Source organism: Lampris incognitus, chromosome 12 (genome assembly GCF_029633865.1).
Source record: "Lampris incognitus isolate fLamInc1 chromosome 12, fLamInc1.hap2, whole genome shotgun sequence".
Taxonomy (NCBI): domain Eukaryota; kingdom Metazoa; phylum Chordata; class Actinopteri; order Lampriformes; family Lampridae; genus Lampris; species Lampris incognitus.
In genome coordinates, this window is record NC_079222.1 from 16,021,538 (window position 1) to 16,044,028 (window position 22,491).

Genomic DNA, 22,491 nt, shown 5'->3' on the forward strand with positions numbered 1-22,491 from the left:
CTCAAACATTTGGGCTAGACGACACATCTGCTTTTCCATTTCGCTTTCCACAGCGCTATCCTCTCCCCCCCCTACAGCACCGTGCTCCACGTGCTCGATCTCCTCAGTAGGTTCCAACATCATCTAGATCACATGCAACGATGGCCTTGATAAAGTGCTACTGCACGTAATTAGCCGGTTGCTAGTTAGCAAGGACGCTAACGTAAATAGCAATAGCACCGCTATTCTGTATGGAGACAGAATGCAATCCAATTTCACCACTTCTGAACACCACTTGTCGCGGGACTGGGTTTAGATGTTCTTATATTAAGTAGTTGGAGGCTGGGAATTATGGTGCGACAACACAGTCTCTGGCGTTAATTAGCCGGGCTAGGCTACGGGTTTAGCAACCCACCTTGCACTGCTCCTGCAGTCTGCAGACGATGACGGACGCTGGCTAGCCTGGCTGGGATGGTCTCACTCTGCAGACACTCGCACTGTCACTGGCTGCACACTCTGATCTCTCTCTGGGGGCTGGTGATCACTCTTACTGGTTCTATTATGGTCGTCGCTGGTTAGTCACTGTCTAGCGTCAGCTCAGTCGAGGTGTAGGAGTCAGGAATGTTACGTCTGATCGCTAACACGTTATGCTAAGCTAACACTGTATGACAGTCTGTAAACCACTATAACAACTAACTCACGCTGTGCTGTGCAATGGATAACAATAGGCAGCACGCACGCATTCCTAAGTCTCTTCTCATTGGCTAACAGGGTCTCGCGTTACTTTAGTCAGACTGTCTGTCTGTCAGGGAGCTGTCCCGCAACAATATTGATTTTTTTTCTCTTCCTTCTGTATATTTATTGCATTAACATTAGTAATCAGTTAGTCATTCAGCTTGGCAAGGAGCTATTGCAGTGACCTTGTGACGTAATTATTAGCTTGCTAGATACCCTACTAACGCTAACTACCCCACACGCACTAACACGCACGCAAGGCCGGACCGGCTTCCAACAGAGAAACTCGGATTACAACATGGGGAGCGTGACTCCTCTGCTCAGGACACCATTACTCCACTATCTCTTAACATAGCAAATAGTTCTTCCCTGCAATATCAATGCTCAAAATCTTGTACATAGCACCTTTAAGTCCGTTGACCACATTTGCTTCAAAACTGGTGAGATTTGGATCCAGAGACGAGTTGGGTGTAGAATTGTTGTTGTGTTTTTTTTGGCGGATTAAGATTCAGGTTACTGCTTTTGAAGGCATTTGCTAAATCAAATTTAAAACGACTTTTTTTCCCCCTCACTCTTAAGTCCACCGCAAGCAACCGTAAGTAACGCAACATCTCTAATTTCAACAAACCACGACACTATTAACAGTTTTCCGTTGTCAGCTGCGTCTCACGTCCACGCAAATTTTTTTTTGAAACGCAAACCTGTGCTTTTAATTTGAAAATGTCGCGGTGCTGTTTCCGCCGTGGCTCAGTGTCCGCGTTGTGACGACTGAGTCAATTGATTCATGCCTTCCTACACCCGCGGAGAACTTTGGTCCGATCCCGACCGGCGGGGGAACCGAGAAATGTGTCAACCATGTACCGAGGAGGCAAAAGACGTCAGCTGCGCTAAATTAGGTGTGTATAGTCGTCTTTTACAATGAAATTCATCACTGGCCCCGGCGTCCTGGAAAAGATAGCTCCCGTAACGATGGCTCAGGCGTGTGACATCGTTTCCCGTCAGCGATGAGGAGTTGTTGTGGGAATCCAACAAAAGAAACAGTAACTGATAGTGAAATTGCCATTGTGTGTTATGTGTTTACACTGCAATGTAATTTTTTTTGGGGGGGGGGGGTAATGTCCCAGTTTAGTAAGCGGTGCGTTCAGGCGCTTTATAGGTGAAACACTTGCGGAGGGGGGGGTCATTTTTTTACACGATTCAGTCATTATGTTAGCAATAGAGTGTTATCTGTAAGACGGGCGTCCAGTCAGTCCACATGACTTATTATTAGATGTCGATAAATGCGAATTTAAGGTGAATGTGCTGTCTGTGACGACAAAGTGCAGGTTTGAGAGATCAAAATTAGAGGGGCTGGTACGGCAAAGTGTCCCAAACACTGACGAGACTCTGATTTTTTTTTTCTCGTAATCCCAGTTCAGTACTTGCATTGCATATAATCATCAGTGTGATGTCATGGAAATGGATTTTAAAAACTTGGAACTAGTTGGACCATGTCAAAACTGAGGTCACAGCTCAGTCGCTCCCCGTCTGCTGCCACAAACCCACCACCAGCATGACACAGAAGTTGTACTGTTCGCTGTTCAGTGTAGTGTTATGGCGAGGCGGTGTACCTGTAAGTTGTTTTTTTTTTAAGGCTGTGTCGAGAGGAAGGTTATATGTGAGCACTCCATGATTAGTAGGCTTGGAACATTAGCAGTGAAGAATATGTTCCCCAAACTGTGTGGGTATCCACAGGCCAAATGCTTGCACATGCAAAATGGCCTTTAAAAACTGAAGAGGAGAATAGGTCAGCTCAACAAAATATCCTAAACCTCGGGTATGTAGCTGGATAGTACTCTATGTGAAATTATGCAGTTAGTTTATTACCTTTAATGCCTGGAAGGTGCGTTTTGGAGGTCAATGCTGTCCCATTTATCCAGGCTTGGGACCGTCACTAAGAAAGCACTGGCTTGTGCATCATCAGTGGCTGGGTGCAGTGCTGTCGTGTTGATGATTCACTGTATTGCTGGAGAGAGAATAGTGAAATAATTAACTAGCCTAAAACGTTGCACAGATTTTTCTTATTACAACTTCAGGCCTCGAATTACAATAGGGTCTTCACCTTGGATGGTGTATCAAAATGAATTTAATGTATCTGGCCAATCCATTCTTTCTACAGTTTTTTAACTGAAGCAACCAGCATTTGGCTACCCAAATACAGGGTAGTAACTGATCTTTTACCCAAACAGCATTGAGATATTCTATCGGGAATATTAGGTAAGAGAGGTTGGTGTCATTTAGGGAGATGATATAGGCCTTGGCTCTGTAAAATCAGTTTGGCTTGAGCTCTAATGCCAAGGTTTACCTCCGCCTCTCCAACATGCGGCAAATGTTTGGACAAAGACACTGCCTTAACAAAAGCTGCTCTGTTTAGGGAAAGAAGGTGAGCGAACTCTACCTGGCTAAGGCTATGAGTTGGAAGCTAAGAGCATGGTTGTTATATTATCCAGTAATTGCTTTTTTTTTTCAAACTCCATTTTCATTTTAGGAGGTCCACCACTAACTGCACCCTCGGTATGGTGCAGTGAGAGCTATTAGGTTACTCTTTTTCACCTGGAGAGAAATCGCTGATTGAAATTCAAGAGGGATGGTACTTGCCCACGAGAAGTGCTATGACCACTGACATGCAGTCTGTTTTCTCCATGCTGATGCAAGGCTGCTGTGAAGGATAGCATACCTTTGATGTTATATCTAGGGATACGGTGCAAGAGGGCATTTCTGTGATTCTGTCATGGTGAGGTTTAACTGGGCCAACGTTTTGGCATTAGAGATCGAAATGTGAAGCTTTTGGCTCTGCTTTTCATGTGGTTTGCTCAACTTTAGTGGGCCTGCTATTGTTTGCCTTAAAGAGAAGAATGTACCTTTTGCTTTGAAAGCTTCACTTTGTCCCGTGGAAAGGCCCTACCTCAGGAGTGATATATTGAGAGGATTTCAGGTCTGAAATAAGTTAAATCTTTAATATAGGCCTACTCACCTTGAAAATATTGAACACATTTAGACTGCTCTGACCTAGAAATAAAAAGATAATCTGTAGGCCATATAGTCACCTATAGTCACCGGGCGGCATGGTGGCTCAGTGGTTAGCACTGTTGCCTCACAGCAAGAAGGTCCTGGGTTCGAACCCCAAGCCGTCCCAGGTCCTTTCTGTGTGGAGTTTGCATGTTCTCCCCGTGTCTCCATGAGTTTTCTCCGGGTGCTCCGGTTTCCTCCCACCATCAAAAAGACATGTTAGGGTTAACACTCCTGTCTGTGCCCCTGACCAAGGCAATGGAAAGAAGAACTGGAGTCGGTCCCCAGGCACTGCAGCTACCCACTGCTCCTATACAATAGGATGGGTTAAATGTAGAGAACAAACATGTTGTAGCCGAACAACTGTACTATGGCAAAAATAAATTGACTTTCTTTCTCTTTCTTTCGTTCTTTCTTTTTTCTTTCTTTCTAATGGAAATCCTCTTGGTATAATATGTGGCCAAATATTTATCTAGCTCCTTATGTGTGTACTGTAAGCAGTGCATTAGTGACTGATGTCAGTTATTTATGTGATCTTGTCAACACAAACTTTGTCACATTTGTGGTCACATTAGCTGGATTTTTGAAAGCTTAGATGAAATGTGAAGCCAGTTATTGAATGAAACAGTGGCAAATTGTCCATCCATTCCTTACATGTGTTGGTGCAATAATGCTTGGATCTGTAAAACAGGAGTTAATGTAATGCACCAGCCCAAAAGAACACAGTCATAGCTGCTCTCCTGCCATTCTGGTCAGAACTGGATAACAAGACTACTTTGTGTTCACTATATTCTTTATTCATTGGCGTGCCAGTAACAAGGAGGTAGGAGGGCTTGACTAACAAAAACCAGTTCAGAGATTTTTATTTCCCTACTCCTCCCAGTGGTGTGTTTAAATAGGGATTAACAAAACTTTGATAAGAAAATTATGTTTGAATTTTTCTGATAGTCTGATAGGAGAGAGTTTTTAACACTACCTCGATAATCTGTGCCATCTTCATGACAAACTAACACAAACTTATGTCAGAGTGTGATTAATGAGAATTACCTGAATAGCTGTTTAGACTTGTCATTAATTTCCTGTGTAAAACTGGTTGGACAGTTGTAACATTTCACTTCCTGGATACTTGGGGTTTTTGGATAACAGTCTGGTCTTACTCACAGCTCAGTTTTCCTCAGGTCGTTTTTATATCAAGGTCTAAATTGTTGCACATTGTTCCCTTACTGCAAACTCTGCTTCTTTAGTTTTACTCCCCTTTGACTTGTCTGGTATATTTACTGTCTGGGCTCAGTTAAGAGGAAGTCCGGTTCAGTTTAACAGAACATTGGTTTGAATACCCCCTGCCAAAAAATAAGCATTTTTGATAAATTTTTGTTTCTTGATTCTTTCAACCCAATTGGGTTTGATTTTTTTTTTTTTTTATGATTATTTTTTTGACCTTTTGCCTTTATTGGATAGAGTGAAGTGGCATACAGGAAACAAGGGGAGAGAGAGAGATGGGTATGACATGCAACAAAGGTCACTGGCTGGAATCGAACCAGGACGGTGTGGTTATGTGGCATGCAGCATAACAGTTCGGCTACCAGGGCACCAATTGGGTTTGATTTTGACATGTATCTTGTAGGGGTGTAACGAGCCATCGATCTGGATTGATGTATCCGTTCAATGTTCAGTGATTCAATATCATCGATGCAAAGTGAAAACATCGATCCATATCCTCATCTTTAAGATATGCCGAGGATGTGAACATTAAATTTAAAGCTCAATATCTGTAAACCACTTGAGCACACAGACAGAACCTTGTCAATCCAAGGTGATGAAGCATAGATGTGCATGGTTTATGTTCATAATTGAAAGATCATCAAGGGCTCTTTAAGTTAACTGATTATAAAAACATTTGTACTTAAACATAACTTAAACAGCAAGAACAGGGCGGCATGGTGGCAGCAGTGGTTAGCGCAGTTGCCTCACAGCAAGAAGGTCCTGGGTTCGAACCCTGGGATTGTCCAACCTTTGGAGTCATCCCAGGTCATCCTCTGTTTGGAGTTTGCATGTTCTCCCCGTGTCTCCGTGGGTTTCCTCCGGGTGCTCCGGTTTCCTCCCACACTCCAAAGACATGTAGGTCAGGTGAATCAGCAACTAAATTGTCCCTAGGTGCGAATGTGTCGGCCCTGTGATGAACCAGTGGCCTCTCCAGGGTGTCTCCCTGCCTGCCACCCAATGACTGCTGGGATAGGCTCCAGCATCCCGCGACCCGAATTCGGATAAGCGGCTTGGATAATGGAAGAATGGATGGCACTTAAACATGACAAATGTGGCACTTTATCATGACCAACAGGAGGCCTGTTTTTTATTCTTTTTCTTAAAAAGAATAGATTGTTTCTCATTTAAATGTCTGGAAGAGCTCAGTAATAAAATTGTGAAATCATATTTTATTTGATTTTGTGAGTTGATATAAATGTAACTGATTGTGTTAAATTGGCATATGATATCAGATCGATCACAGACCCCTGAATCAGTGGCGGCTGGCCAGTACAGGGCGCTGGGGCGCACCCCCCCCCCATATCAAGAGATGAAAATCTACTTAAACATGTTAAATATAATTTAGTTGTATAATGCAAGTAATTGTGAAATAAAAGTATTTTCCATCTGTGAGCGCCTGTCAGCAGTCATTAAATATTAGTTCCAAATGACATTTGGTTTATTTCTGTCTGAATACATATTCAGACAGAAAGTTAACTGATAAAAACGTTTAGCCGGCACCCAAGCCCTCAAACTTTTGGCGAGCAGGTGAGCTGAGGCTGCTGTCTAATTGGTTTCTTCAGTTTTTTCACTGCGCCCCAGACACTCCCACTTTTACTGGCAGCGAATGGGTATTGTTTTAATGTTTTTTGATGATTGGACAATTCTCGTGGCTGTCAATCATGTTCACTCCCACCACGACGCCTCGTCTCGACTGTCAGTCATCCACCATCTGTAAACCCTGATAAAATCTATAGGCTACATTGTCCTTCTTAATAACTCTGTGACTGTGTGGACATTAAAGCAGCGGTCAGGTGTGCTGCGCCAAGGTAAATTGCACGCGCCCCCCCCCCCCAAAAAAAATTTTTTGGGACCAGCCGCCACTGCAATTGAATCGAATCGAAATCGTATCATGGCAGACCTTGCGATATCAACAAATATTAGGGGTGGTGGGGAAAATCGATACTTAGATGCATCGAGAGTCTAATAAAAGGTTATGTCTCGATGCAGAAAACAATAATCGGAAATGTAAAGCTCAATTTTTGACTGGGCTGTATGCTCCTTGCGGCTGCCGCTGAACCAACTGGGTGGTGAAAGGTAACGGACGTAAAACATTTGTGTCGTGTTTACGTTCTGAGCGAGGCTACTTCTTCTGTTTTGGTGAGGATGGCTGAGCGCCAGCAACCTAAATTGGCCAGCGTATGTTTTTGATTTTAATAAACAGCAAATTTTTTTATTTGTTTGTTTTTTGTTTGTTTTTTGTTTTTGTTTTTTTGTCTGAGGGATTCTCTGCTCATTGCCCATAACCGGAGGATTTCGGTTGAAGTCTTTATTATTTATTTGTGAATGAGGGCAGTTTTTTATGTTGTCGAGTGATTGTTCAAGTCTTGCTGAAGCCCGTGTTAATTTATAACAAGGATGCTGCTACAGGTACACTTTTTGTTTCTTTTCCTGTTGGTTCTTTGCAGTGCTGGGAAGTGTGACCTTTCAGCTGACACATCTCTTCTATTTGTTACTGTATTAATAAAAGATAATGGAAGTAAATTCATCTGTTTATTTGAATTATGGCTCATTACAAATATGCTATGTTTCAAAAGTAGCAAGTAATCACAAAGTGAGAGAAAATAAATCATGTATAGAAGTCAAAAATGTTGATGCATCAAGAATTTTTTTAAATTTTGAGATACTTTATTTGATCCCCGTGCGGAAACTGCGCTCTGCATTTACCCCATTCTAGCTGTGTAGCTAGGAGCAGTGGGCAGCCACCGTGCAGCACCCGGGGACCAACTCCAGTTCTTCTTGCCATGCCTTGGTATTATTAACCCTAAAGTATGTCTTTTTGATGGTGGGGGAAACCGGAGCACCCAGACAAAACCCACCGCAGACATGGGGAGAACATGCAAACTCCACACAGGGGACGACCTGGGATGACCCCAAGGTTGGACAACGCCGGGATTCGAACCCGGGACCTTCTTGCTGTGAGGCTAACCACTGTGCCACCCAAATCATGCATCAATAATCGTTTTATAATCGCGTCGTAGCCCTCTGAATGGGAATCGAATCGAATCGTGAGGTGCCTAGAGATTCCCGCCCCTAGCAAATATCACATCGTTGTCCAAAGAATCGGTATAGTACTGTATCGTGATGAAACTTGTGATTTGTATCCCTAGTTGTTGTGATTTAAACTCTCATGTCCTCAATGAGTGGATTGCACTAGCGGTGTTGCAATGTGAGTATGTGTATGTAAACAAAGAAATGTGTTTGGAGAGGCTAATATGATCGTGAGAACATATGTGTACATGCATGCTTTGTCAGACTCCGGGGTCCTTTGTATCCACCTTGCTCTGCCTGCTCAAAACCACAGTTGTCTGTGGGTTTACAGCCTACATAGAATGTCTGGGATGTCCCTGATGCATAGCAGATTAATTGATAATAACTGCTCCCCTCCTGTGCTGGCAATCTGGCAACGAACACGCTTGGCCTGAAAATAGCTTGACGGTGATGCATTTATTAAAGGCATCATTTGCATGAACTTTAACGGTCCCTGTGGGCAAATTGAATTGTTTCATCAGCTAAAAAAAAGTAAATGACATAGAAAGATATAAAACTGAGGTAACCATATGGTTATCTCAGTTTTATAACACGGCTAACACGTCCTCGGTGGAGGAGGTAGAGTCTGAAGACTCAGGGGAAGCCCCACCCATATCCCTGGCAGAGGTCTGGGAGGTAGCTCCTTGGTGGCAAGGTGCCGGGTGTGGATGAGATTCGCCCTGAGAAGCTGAAGGCCCTGGACATTGTTGGGCTGTCTTGGCTGACATGCCTCTTCAGTGTCATGTGGAGGTCGGGGGCAGTACCTGTGGAGTAGCAGAGTGGGGTGGTGGTTCCCATATTTAAAAAGGGGGACCGGAGGGTGTGCTCCAATTGTCGGGACATCACATTGCTCAGCCTCCCTGGGAAGGTCTACTCTACGGTACTGGAAAGGAGGCTCCGACTGATTGTCGAACCTCAGATCCAGGAGGAACAATGCGGATTCCATCCTGGCCACGGAACAACGGACTGCCACATGCCTCATCTGATTCATGTGGAGTCGCCAGCCGCTTCTTTTCACCTGACAGTGAGGAGTTTCGCCAGGGGCACATAGCACGTGGGAGGATCACGTTATCCCCTCCCCCACCCCGAAAAGGCGACCCGACCGACCGACCAGAGGAGGCACTAGTGCAGCGACCAGGACACAAACCCACATCCGGCTTCCTAACCGCAGACACGGCCAATTGTGTCTGTCGGGACGCCCGACCAAGCCGGAGGTAACACGGGGATTCGAACTGGCGATCCCCGTGTTGGTAGACAACGGAATAGACCGCTATGCTACCTGGACGCCCCCTTGGTGTCATATTTTAGAATAACACAAAACCCAACACAAAGCTTTGTTGAAATATCTTTAAATGTATTTCAACAAATTATTTAAATATGTTTAAAAAGAAACCTTTTAGACATTATCTTCAACAAATGAACTTGTTGACGTTCGCTATCGCATTCGAGTTAGCGCTACAAGACTCAACATTAGTTTACGTTATTATGAACATTCCCTATTTGGGATTATTTTGGTTTTAAACTGGAGGTAACCGGCAAGCCAAAGGACCTAAGTGAAGTATTCTTGCCGTCTTTGCAAACAAGTAGTGCTGGCAAAAGATTGTAACACTACCAATTTGCATGAGCATTAATGTGAATATCTAATTTTGCTGAAATGTTGCAGCCTATAGGCTACTCTTCTTCAATTAAACAAAATAAATCACCTTGAGTCCTTTGCTGAACAATAAGCGTCAAAGAAGTCCGATGGCGTTAGATGAAAGACTCCTCCGCTTTCAGCCTCCACATGAACTAACAGGTGGAGATAACATACCTGCGCTATTAAATGATCAGGGTGCGCAACTGCATACAGTTTTTAGTATAGTTCTCAAATATGATTGATGAATTGATGTTGTTTTTCAGCACCAATCGATCGGACAGCAAACCACTAAAGACGGATTAATTGTCATTTAGCCACTGCTGTCGCTGCCCTGTTTTGTCAGACTCGTAAGAAATTAATTAATTACTTAGTAACTTGTGAAGAAATTGCTAAGAAATTAAATAGTAATGTGAAGAAGTTGCTAAGAAATAACAGTAAAGTAAAAGCAGCTAAATCAATGTAATAACAAGCTGTAGTAGAATTACTGGTAAGCATTGGGTAATTGCTAGAGCTGTCCCGAATAGCACTTTTTTGGGAGGGCTCCGAAGCTTCGGTAGTACTCAACAGCGAATACTCGGAGCTTCGGCGGGGGGGGGGGGGGGGGCATGACTCGGGGAGGAGTCAACCAGACATTTCTCCATTGTTGGTTGAGATGGACAGCATAGCGGTGCAACACGTGTCTTTCGGTTGAATTAAAGATGTTAATTGTTAAGGATTCTGTTATTGTTTGTATTATTATTAGTTACTAAAACATATTTTCCAGAAGGTTTGGTGTGTTTTATGCATGTTTGTAATCCCAAGGGATTTGGTTGTACGAGGTCCTATCTATGCACTTTTTCTGACGTAACAGCTTATGACAATTTTTTCTTATCATCGATAAATTATAGAGCTACATAAATGCTCGTTAATATAGTTTCTGAATCCGAGACGATGTCCGAGAAAGTGCTGTGAAACAGAAGCGCAGAAACAGCGTACTAGCGCCGACAAATTAAAGATTTGAGATTTATATTTATAAGATTTATATTTATTTATAATTTCTTTATTGTCATTTGTCAATACTTGCATACGTTGAAATGAAATTTGTCCTCTGCATTTAACCCTTCCTATAGACGTGTTCCCTTATTTACATGCGCAAACAAGCATGCGCAGATTGTGAGACAAAAAGGGGCCACGAGTCTTGTGCTTGTAAGCGTTGCTACCGTAACGTGCATGGATAAGTAGACACGTTAGCCCTTGGCTAACGGGTCGGACCCATTAGTCGACTGGTTAACATTGTCGCTTGCGGAGTGGGAGACACGGGTTCGCGTCCTGGCTGTGGCGACGGTCTCCCCGACTGCCCCCCCAAATTCGCTACATTGGTGTCAGAAGTGGCATGGTGAGACCGTGAGGTCATCGGAAGCGCGTGTGCCCAGAGGCTCACGTGAGGGAGCTGATATGTTCCCGAAGGAGGGGGGGGGTAGTGTAACGTGCATGGATAAGTAGACACGTTGGTCCTTGGCTAACGGGTCAGACCCTTTAGTCGACTGGTTAACGTTGTCACTTGCGGAGTGGGAGACACGGGTTCGCATCCCGGCTGTGGCGACGGCCTCCCAAACTGCCCCCAGAATTCACTACACTACGTTCATTTCGAAGAGATCATCACTGAGAAATGTATTTAAAACGAAACGCCTCACAGCTGTTGCGCTGTCGGTTGTACAAATCCTAAAGAGGGTACAAACAAGCATCTGCATTTTCATCGCATGCCAAAAGGGAAAACTCCAGTCAAAAAATGAAGGAGGCAGGCGTGGATTCATGCGATCCGTCTGGAGGACTGGAAGACGTGGTCAGAAGAGCAAATATCAAACGCGAAGATGTGCGGAGAACATTTCATATCTGGTATGTATCCGTTTGTTACACAAATAAGTATTGTGATTGAACATACGTAAGTAACAGCTCTAAATGTGATACTGCCCTAGTAGAGCAACTGCCAAACCAAAGTTTGAGTTGTTAATGCCTAGGCTTCCTCAAATTTGACAACGATTCCATCAGCTTTCTTGCGTCATGATGTTTGAGGTCATAATTTGACTCCAGCCTCGATCTCATAACCGTACAAACAATTCAACTTTCTACTGGAGACATATGACAAAGGTAGAAATAAACAACATCTTTGTTCAACTTGATTTAAACGTTTTCTCAATTTTTCAGGGGAGAGAGCATATGATCCGGATCACCCAGACCGGATTCCAAGTGTTTTTAAACACACAACTGCACAGAACAAAGCTTCTTCTTCTTTCTTTTTTTTTGGGGGGGGGATGTTTGAATAAAATCCTAATTTCTACCAACCATGCTAAGTAGACCTTGATTGTTTGCTGAGGAGTATACAAAGAAATATTCAAACTGGACATTGCAGATGTCCGTTTGAAGTTGGATCTGGCTGTATGGGGAAATTTTGATCATTATCCCAACCACTCAGGTCATCTTTATAAGTGTAGGGGCACTTTATCTCCAATACCCCTGTCCCATGGTATTTGCAGCTAACTAATCCATCAGGATATGCCCCTAGGTATGGAGTTTAGGCATTTATCTACAATCCTACCTCAGTAGCTTTGAAATTTTCATAATTTCCTGATTCCACAACTTCAAATCTCTTTTAAGCAATTGGCTCCATTTCCCATCCATAGTCTGTGTACTTTGAATGGAATACTGCATTATGCTTGTAACAAGTGACTTGCTTTCCCGCATCCTTGACACTTGGTGATATTTTGAAGCAGTGATTCTGCCAGCTCTGTGGAGCATCCACACTGATGATGCAGAATTCTATTGTGTCAGCTGACATAAATTGTCATATGATTTCTAGTCATTTCTAGTCACCATATTCCTTGTAAAGCTGTTTGCTGTGTTCAGCAAGTTCATCATTATTTATCCTTATGGCAGTAGGGTCGAAAATGCTTGTAAGGGGCTCTGTGATACAGTTCTTGTCATTTTCTGCGTCACTGTCTTGTTTCACTTCCTGTTTCATCATCAGACAGGATTCCACCAATGAATTTAACTGTGTTGCTTTCCTTCAAATCCTCTTTAAACAATGATACATCTAAACTTGTAAATACTGCTTGCATTTGGATAGATTTTATAAAGTTCTTTGAAGCTATCATGAGAAATTGGATGATCACCAGATGATGGATCAGTACATGTATAACTCATGCGGTTTGGGGTGGGTATTTCTTTAGCTGACTTGGGAAGTGCATGTCTTTTTGGCCTTGAAAAGTCAATGCTGCTGCTTGGTTCTGGCTGAAAACACTTTCTTGAGGCTTTCCAAGAGCAAAGCTGACTGGTGAATGCAGTTGGCTCATTAAGTTTAAAATGAACAGCAGCTTCTAACTTGGAAAAAAAGGGACTGCTACATGGCTACATGACAACTCTAGGCCAGCCATACAGGTACAGTTCCCTGTCAGGACCCATCCATATTCCTTGTTTAAACACACCCATGCATCATGAAGTGCAGTCTTCTGACCTTGACGTTGGCTTTGGAGTACCTAAAATGATAAATAATCTCATAAGTACATGACAGTTTATGAAGGTTTTGCAAAGTTTATGGAAAACCATACCTCTATTGGGACATTACTGAAATAATACCGACTAATAACGTACAAGAACAGGTGAGAATATGCTCCAGATTTCTTAAATTAAATAAAAAAAAGTTTTTTAAATATTTTTTCCCCCTGAACTCAAGTTTCTTCTCAGCATTCAGTTTCCCTGTACTTAATTTTTGGGGTCTGAGTTTGGTTGCTTACAAGGAGTTTGTTATTAAAGACCATGATTATCCCAATATGAATTATTTTGTTTGGCCTAAGATATTCTCAGGACGATTGGTGATATTTTTCTATCCTTTGTGTAAACTTACACATGTGGCCTAAAAGGACCGGTTAAACTACAAGGACTTACCTTTGATTTGATGAAGCAAAACTTGTTTTCCTTCAATAACGGGTGGTAAAAGCAGTCTTGGACATGTCCACCAACAAAGTAATCGTATGCTTGTATGCCTTCATTGATTCATTCGTGAATATACTTGGTGTGTGTATGAGGTATTCAGTCACATCCCTCCAGCCAATGTTTGGCAGCTTCGTGATATCACTTGTCCACTGAGCTTCAGCAAGCATAAACGGATCGGGAAGTTTTTCTTAGCGTAAGTTTCGACTCGTAATGCTTTCCGTCTTCCTTGCTTAGACTTTCAACATATTCTGAGATTTCCATTTTCACAAATTTCTAACTTTTCTCCGTTTAATTATAAGTTTTATGCACTTTCGTCTGTGACTTTCGTAGTCACGCACGTTGTTTCTCGGCCATGTTTTGCCACGCGTTCTGCGCACGCATCTTGTTTACAACGCAGCCTTTACGTGACACGATGAGGGGAGCACTAGGAGCAGTGGGCGGGGCCAACCCCATTTCCACGTTCCGTCAGCTGTCAGCCTAAGTCTATATCGTTTTACAACCTGAACCCAACAAGTCAAACAAGATACGAAATCCGCTTATTTCTGTTATAACAACAATAATTTTAATGAGATAGCCGTAACAAATTATTATTGGGCTTCTTTAGGCTAATAACTGGCTTAGCCCCAGATGTGATGTTTTATTTTAACTATTCGGATCAGTTGCAAATATTTTGCAAGCAAAGTGCACGTTTTTATCATGTGTAACATTACTGTTTAAAAGGCAAATAAAAGCAGCTTGATAATGGCTACTGGAAAACAGCCATGAACTAAGCTAAGTTTGCTAGCTAGCATAGTCTTGCTTTTTCACATCGTATAAGAATAGCCTACAGCATTCGGGTGATTTATCATGCTTGTGCCACCGCGGTAAGCCATTTTCAAATTACATATTTGGCACACTGCCTTGTCCTTGCTCAATTTAAAGTGTCGCCACACAGTTGAGATCTTCGGCGAAGCATGACGTCACTACTGAGCGTGAGGGGGATGTCAGGCGCCGCAGCTGAGACAGTATATATTTCCACATTTTAACAGTGCAGTTAAAAAGTATAAATATAGTACAAGGATGGGCTGACAAATGTTATTTTGCAGTTCTTCTTTATTGATAGCCTACATTAAATAAAGAAAAAACTGAATATCCGAATCCCAAAAGTGAAACCGAATACCTACCCAATGAACAAATATTCGAATGCTCGGGTACTCGGGTCCAGCCTTAGATGGCGTACCCCAAAACATTGGTGTGTTTTAGATGGTTGTTGCTCTGTTGTTTGTAATAAATTTTTATTTTACCTAAAGAAAATTCTCACCTACTATTGTTTTGTTTGACGAGATCTCATCCTTGGCTGAAAACGTTTCAAAAAATGTTAATGACTAATAATGTATTGTAGCGAATTCGGGGGGCAGTCCTGGACCGCCACAGCCGGGACGCAAACCCTTGGCTCCCACACCGCAAGCGACAACGTTAACCAGTCGACTGAAGGGTCCGACCCGTTAGTCAAGGACCAACGTGTCTCTTTATCCATGCACGTTACACTACCCCCCTCCTTCAGGAAGCGCTTCAGCATATCAGCACCCTCACGCCTCTTGGCCCACGCGCTGCCGATGATCTCAGGGTCTCACCATCCCACTTTTGACACCAATGTAGTGAATTCGGGGGGCAGTCCGGGACCGCCACAACCGGGACGCGAACCCGTGTCTCCCGCTCCGCAAGCGACAACGTTAACCAGTCGACTAAAGGGTCCGACCCGTTAGTCAAGGACCAACGTGTCTACTTATCCATGCACGTTACAGTATTATTGGAGTAAAGCATGTTTCCTCTATTCATACATTTACTTCTGGAACCCAGGCTGCAGAAATAGTGGGCAGTCATGTTTCAGCTCTATACATCAGACCGGCAGTATGTAATTTGAAGGAGACCGTCTTTACCACAGACCTTTTGGGTGAAAGAATCACGTGTTCAAGCATAGTCATTAGGCCAGCTACTGAAATATACTAAATTGCATGTCTTCAAATTGAAATAAATTAAAAATGTTATGCCGAGGAGTTGCTATGTAGTTGTTTGCACCAACAATAAATGTAAGAAGATCTCCAGTGTTTACCCTTTCCATACCTTTAAAGAGTTCCTGGAAGAAGGGTTTCATCGCTTGCAGGAAGACAAAAACCGTAGCAATGAAATCCTTGTGCTGCATTCAAGATTATTCAGAACTGGTTAAAAACCAGATTCAATTTGTGAAAAAAATGAAAATCTGTCGTCAATCTTCCAATTACAAGTCGGAAATTCAGGTCATTCATACTGCTTCAAGACAACTTGGAACAAGTAAAAAGATTACATAAAACTTGCGAAAAGACAAACTGAATAGTCATTGAACTTGGAAACTTATGATGCGTTCAAGACAACTCAGAACTCGTAAATTTGAAGTTGGTCAAATCCAACTTATGATGTCACACATTCACACAGTTTACTCAGGGGAAAAAAACAAAAACAAATCCCTGTAGGAAAGATGTTGATATTGAAATGTATTTATGTTTAATATTTTTCTGCAAACAAATGCATGTTTTGTTCCCCTTTTTCTTGTTGTGACATCACCAATGCTAAGGTCAGAATCTGAGCTCTGAAGTGATTCCCAAATTTCCAACCTGAAATTCTGAGTTTGATGAATTAATTCAATTTTTCACAAGTTGGATGTTATTTTTTCTTGAATACAGCACTCGTTTCACTCTGCACTGCAAAAATGAAAGTAGACCTAATTTAAAAAATAATTTAAGTCAATCCTCAAAATTAATACACTGAGTTCAACAAACATCAGGCATTGCAAATTTGTGGATTTACCCAAAACCATTTTAAAGTTTACATAGTTAATAACTGAAATGCTTTTCAAAGATTAATTAATCTAACATGGCATGAACTAATACTGTATTCTCTTTCTTTTTCTTCCAAGAAAAACCATCATGATTCCCATCACAGAGCTGCGGTACTTTGCTGACACCCAGCCAGCTTACCGCATCTTGAAGCCATGGTGGGATGTTTTCACGGATTACATCTCAATCGTCATGCTTATGATTGCAGTGTTTGGTGGCACATTGCAGGTCACACAGGACAAGATGATCTGCCTGCCTTGCAAGTGGGTGGTTAACAGGACCTGTGAAACCATCCCTATCCCTAATGTGACTATCCCCTATGCTCTGGAACCCAAAGGCATCAAGTATGACCTTGACCGCCACCAGTATAACTATGTTGATGCAGTCTGCTATGAGAACAAGCTTCATTGGTTTGCCAAGTATTTTCCTTACCTGGTCCTACTTCATACTCTAATTTTCCTGGCCTGCAGCAACTTCTGGTTCAAGTTTCCCCGGACCAGCTCGAAACTGGAGCACTTTGTCTCCATCCTTCTCAAATGCTTTGACTCCCCATGGACAACGAGAGCTTTGTCTGAGACTGTAGTAGAGGAAAGTGACCCTAAGCCTCTGGCTAAAATGAATGGCTCCATGGACAAGAAGGCCTCATGTGTGAGTGAAGATGTGGAGGCTAGTGTGCCAATGCTCCAACGTACAAAGTCTAGAATCGAACAAGGAATTGTAGATCGCTCTGAGACTGGGGTACTAGACAAAAAGGAAGGAGAACAGGCCAAGGCCCTTTTTGAGAAAGTGAAGAAGTTCAGAGTCCATGTAGAGGAAGGTGACATAGTCTATCGTCTCTATATACGTCAGACCATCATCAAAGTAATCAAGTTCATATTGATTATTTGCTACACAGCCTATTATGTACGCTATATCAAATTCAGTGTGGTTTGCACAGTAGACATTGAGAAGTTAACAGGGTACAGCATGTATCATTGTGCTCACCCCTTAGCAACTCTTTTCAAGATTTTGGCCTGTTTTTATATCAGTTTGGTGGTGGTTTATGGTCTTATCTGCATGTATACACTTTGCTGGATGCTCGGTCGCTCCCTTAAACGGTACTCCTTTGAATCAATCCGTGAGGAGAGTAGCTACAGTGACATTCCTGATGTGAAGAACGACTTTGCTTTCATGTTGCACATGATAGATCAGTATGACCCTCTATACTCCAAACGCTTTGCAGTTTTTCTTTCCGAGGTGAGCGAGAACAAACTGAGGCAGCTGAACCTGAACAATGAGTGGACATTGGAGAAGTTGAGGCAACGCATTACAAAGAACTCCCAGGAGAAGCTGGAGCTGCATCTGTTCATGCTGAGTGGGATCCCGGATACAGTGTTTGACCTACTGGAGCTTGAAGTGCTTAAGCTTGAGCTTATTCCTGATGTTACCATCCCTCCTATCATTGCCCAGCTGGCCAGCCTGAGGGAGATGTGGCTCTACCACACACCAGCGAAAATTGAGGCTCCAGCTTTGGCTTTTCTAAGAGAGAACCTCAAGTCCCTCCACATCAAGTTCACTGACATCAAGGAGATCCCTCTTTGGATCTACAGCCTTAAGAACCTCAGTGAGTTACATCTAACTGGGAACCTGAGCGCTGAGAACAACCGCTACATTGTGATTGATGGTCTACGGGAGCTTAAGAGGCTAAAAGTGCTGCGATTGAAGAGCAATCTGACAAAACTGCCTCAGGTGGTGACAGATGTGGGTGTCCACCTCCAAAAGCTCTCCATCAACAATGAAGGTACCAAGCTTATGGTGCTCAACAGCCTGAAGAAAATGGTTAACCTAACAGAGCTGGAGCTAGTGCGTTGTGACCTTGAGCGCATTCCACACTCCATCTTTAGTCTGCACAACCTGCAGGAGATTGATCTTAAAGACAACAATCTAAAGACGATTGAGGAGATCATCAGCTTTCAGCACCTGCACCGCCTGGTATGCCTGAAGCTGTGGTACAACCAGATTGCCTATATTCCCATTCAGATAGGCACCCTCACCAACCTGGAAAGGCTCTATCTTAACAGGAACAAGATAGAGAAGATACCCAGCCAGCTTTTCTTCTGCCGTAAGCTGCGCTTCTTAGATCTGAGTCACAACAACCTGACCAGCATCCATGCTGATGTGGGTTTCCTCCAGAACCTGCAGTACTTTGCTGTGACAGCAAACAGGGTGAGTGTTCATGTGTGTGCATTCTCTTGCTCTCTCTCTCTCTCTCTCTCTCTCTCTCTCTCTCTCTCTCTCTCTCTCTCTCTCTCTCTCTCTCTCTCTCTCTCTCTCTCTCTCTCTCTCTCTCTCTTTTTTCTTTTTGATGTCTCTCTCCCTTGTATGAATAGATTCAAAGGCCAGATAGTGTAATTAGATGGTTAGACATATAAAAATGATGAGAGGTTAGTTGAAAGGTTAGGAATTATCGGTTTTTAGATAACCAGATTGCTGGGGTTTCGACAGTTTTGCAGTTATGTCAAGCTAAATTAAATATGTTCCAGTTTAAATAACCACAACTATAATTAAAATGAAATGTCCTTGCACACACTAGATCCAGCGATAGGAATATATCAACTACATTGGGAAAGGGTTATGCTTTTACTAGTGGTCTTCTTGTAAGAAATATCTCATATGATTTGCATATACGAAGTAGTGAGACTCTGATATGCTGTAAAACCAACCTTTAGCACAACATAACCTCTGGTTATAGGAGTTATGTTATGCTAAGTGTCTTCACACCTTTTGCTAAAACTCTGCCTTTCCTGGAATGAATATGGGATAAAGGTGTTTACTGATCTATCTTTTATCAAGATGAGAAGATGAGGAATGTAAAACATTGGGAATGTCTAAGAATTCCAGTTAGGACTCCACATAATTGTGTTTGTAGTGCAGGCCATAGTTTACTTGCTCACTCTGTCATTCTTTAAACAGAGTGTACTTGTTTAAATTGTAACTCCACTTTGCTGGCCTCTCCCATTTAAGAGAACAAATAACCGAGTCTCCTGTAGCCATATGAAAACGCTTTCTCAGAAAACCTCTTAAAAAGACAGTAAGGGGCGTCCAGGTAGCATAATGGTCTATTCCATTGCCTACCAACACAGGGATCTCCGGTTCGAATCCCCGTGTTACCTCCGGCTTGGTCAGCCATCTCTACGGACACAATTGGCCATGTCTGCAGGTGGGAAGCCGGATGTGGGTATGTGTCATGGTCTCTGCGCTAGCGGCTCCTGTGGTCGGTCGGGGCGCCTTTTCGGGGGAAAGGGGGAACTGGGGGGAATAGTGTGATCCTCCCACGCGCTACGTCCCCCTGGCAAAACTCCTCACTGTCAGGGGAAAAGAAGCAGCTGGCAGCTCCACATGTATCGGAGGAGATGTGGTAGTCTGCAGCCCTCCCTGGATGAGTGGGGTAATTGGCCAGGTACAGTTGGGGAGAAAGGGGGGGGGGGATTCGAGGAAAAAAAGACAGTAAGAAATTAACCTACCATTGCTTAATTCCCAAGGGAGGTTGCCTTATTTTGAAACATCGCTTAAATGTCAGTTGCTCTGATTACGAAATTATGAAACTGCTTAGTGGTGTATGATCATTTCTACTACTGCAGTCATGAAAACAAAGTGCTTGCCTTGGATTCCAGCCTGGTCTATTGGGATGAGTACATAACCTAGAATGTTTATGTTAGCATTACTGTCAGTTGACCACAGTTTAACCAGTTGTGTGCACTTTGGTTCACAGAAATTTGGCAGACTGATGGCAAATTAAGGGAAACAACATACTCAGATTGCTGTTTGCACACTTTAGATATGCGGTTTTTGATTCATGGTGTGCATAAGGGGGTTGCATGCGTTCGCCTAACTAGGATACTATTATCGTTTTACTGGGGCTGTTGGTGCGGTTGTACACACTGAAAATAGATTCCATCATGGTTATATGGAGCTGAAAATAGCACCATTTATGGGGATCCTTCTGGTATGCTCTGTATTTTAAGGCTTTTCCTGCCCCATTCCTCTTTACGCCATTAGGGCATTATCAGCCAAAATGAGCTGTGTAATTGGTAACTTTTGTGTCAAGAATAAAATTGAAACCTCATGTTCTGAGCTTGACATTGGCAGAATCGTACTATTGTTTCTTCTCGGTCATGTCTATCAAAACAATGTCAAAAGTTTTAGAGTCGCAGCTCGAATTGTAGAGGTTGGGCAAGCACAAATGCAAAATAAGTAAGGGGAGGAGTGCGACTGTTGTATGGAGGACTTGAGCACACTCCTGGTTTTGGGTTTAAAATGATCCCTCGCTGCCTATATTCATTTTCTTCAAGCCTTTTCCGTTTCTTTTTACAGTATTAAAAATGTGCTGACTAAATTCCATGCAAGACTTTGAGAGCCCCCCTTGCTAAACCTGGAGTTGTTTACAGCCCTTGTTTCTGGGTGGTGTAATGTTTTTAATTGTGTAACATCCGGAATGGAAATGGAATGCCCTGAACCTTTCATCAATGATATTAGGCTGACTCCGGGGAGAAAAAGGCTTGCTTATCTTTGTTAGAAACCCTGTCAACTGAATGATCCTTACAGTCAACATTTTGTCTCTCAGCTTGCCACGGCTTATGAATTTATAAAAGTCAACAGCAGGTAACATCGTGATTTATTTATCGTTTATATCCTCATCACGTGCACTCTGTCTTGCTCTCCTGTTCAGATTGAGACTTTGCCCCCGGAGCTGTTCCAGTGTAAGAAGCTACGCACTCTGAATCTGGGGAACAACTGCCTGCAGACTTTGCCGTCTCGCTTTGGGGAACTCACTGGGCTGACTCAGCTAGAGTTGCGGGGAAACCGGCTGGAGTGTCTTCCAGTGGAGCTGGGCGAGTGTCGACTGTTGAAGAGGGGCGGTCTGGTGGTGGAGGAGGACTTGTTCAACACACTGCCGTCTGAAGTCAAAGAGCAGCTATGGAGAGCTGATAAGGAGCAAGCCTGAGCGAAAGTTCAGTGGAGAGCTGCTGAAAGTGAGAAGCTTGACTGTAAAAAAAAAAAAAGAAAAAAAAAGGAGCTGCAAGCAGGAAAAACAGTCAAAAAGTAAATGGGATAGGAAATCTGAGAGGTTTACAGCACTGCTGGCCTCGTGAGTTCAGGAAAGCTATGTTTGATGATTTGGTATCTCTGGGCTGTTAAAGTGTCTCATACTGAAGACCTGCAGGTCTTCAGACCACACAATTGGGTCTGGTCTGTTTATGTTTCTGGGTTGTTTTCCCTCAGTGCCTGCTGAATTGCAGCAGCAGTTAGTAAGAAGGCCAATTACTTCACACAGAATTATTGTTTATTCCATGCAGACATAGTTTTCAGCCCATACATATTCAAAACACAACTCTAATCTTTTGCCGTCTCGCACCATAGTAAAAAATGGCAAATCAAGATGGCGAAAAGAAAAATGTTCAGAATCATGTTTATTGGCCATGTAGGTTTGCACAAACATGGAATTTGACTCTAGTTTTGTGGCTCTCTCAGTGTACTTAACAGAATATCAACACTACAGCACAACAGTCTTCAGTTATATATACACAAGGATTGACTATATACAGGCGAAATAAGGTGATAAGTGCAATGGTATCAGGGATGCTGAAATAGATGTTAGCAGGTTACTTACATACATGCCTGAGGTAGACGGCCATGGCAAAGCGTACCAGTATACGTACAATGTACAGTACAGTATGTACAAGATGGTTGGATTTATTTGACAATGTTAACCATTTGATTGACAGCCTGTGGAAAGAAACTGTTTCTATATCTGGTTGTTTTGGGGTACAGTGCTCTGTAGCGCCTACCAGAGGGGAGGAGTTGGAACAGGCTGTGACCAGGGTGTGATGGGTCTGCAGTGATGTTGCCAGCCCGTTTCCTGACTCTGGAGATGTATAATTCCTGAATGGAGGGCAGGCT

At 42.9% G+C, this 22,491-nt stretch overlaps 1 protein-coding gene across 1 annotated transcript; it reads left to right on the top strand.

The window, feature by feature from the left end:
• Positions 1-1,557: 1,557 nt before the first annotated feature.
• Positions 1,558-21,993, top strand: lrrc8aa (leucine rich repeat containing 8 VRAC subunit Aa). Its single transcript, XM_056290967.1, has 3 exons — positions 1,558-1,610; positions 16,632-18,756; positions 21,260-21,993. The coding sequence occupies exons 2-3, from the start codon at positions 16,642-16,644 to the stop codon at positions 21,533-21,535; spliced, it is 2,391 nt and encodes a 796-aa protein (XP_056146942.1). The 5' UTR covers positions 1,558-1,610; positions 16,632-16,641; the 3' UTR covers positions 21,536-21,993.
• Positions 21,994-22,491: the final 498 nt, after the last annotated feature.

Bases quoted from the DNA above. Each gene is read 5' to 3' on its own strand.
- lrrc8aa (XM_056290967.1), top strand. From the start codon at position 16,642: ATGATTCCCATCACAGAGCTGCGGTACTTTGCTGACACCCAGCCAGCT. The intron at 18,757-21,259 runs GTGAGTGTTCAT...TCTCCTGTTCAG, and splicing joins TTGCTGTGACAGCAAACAGG to ATTGAGACTTTGCCCCCGGA.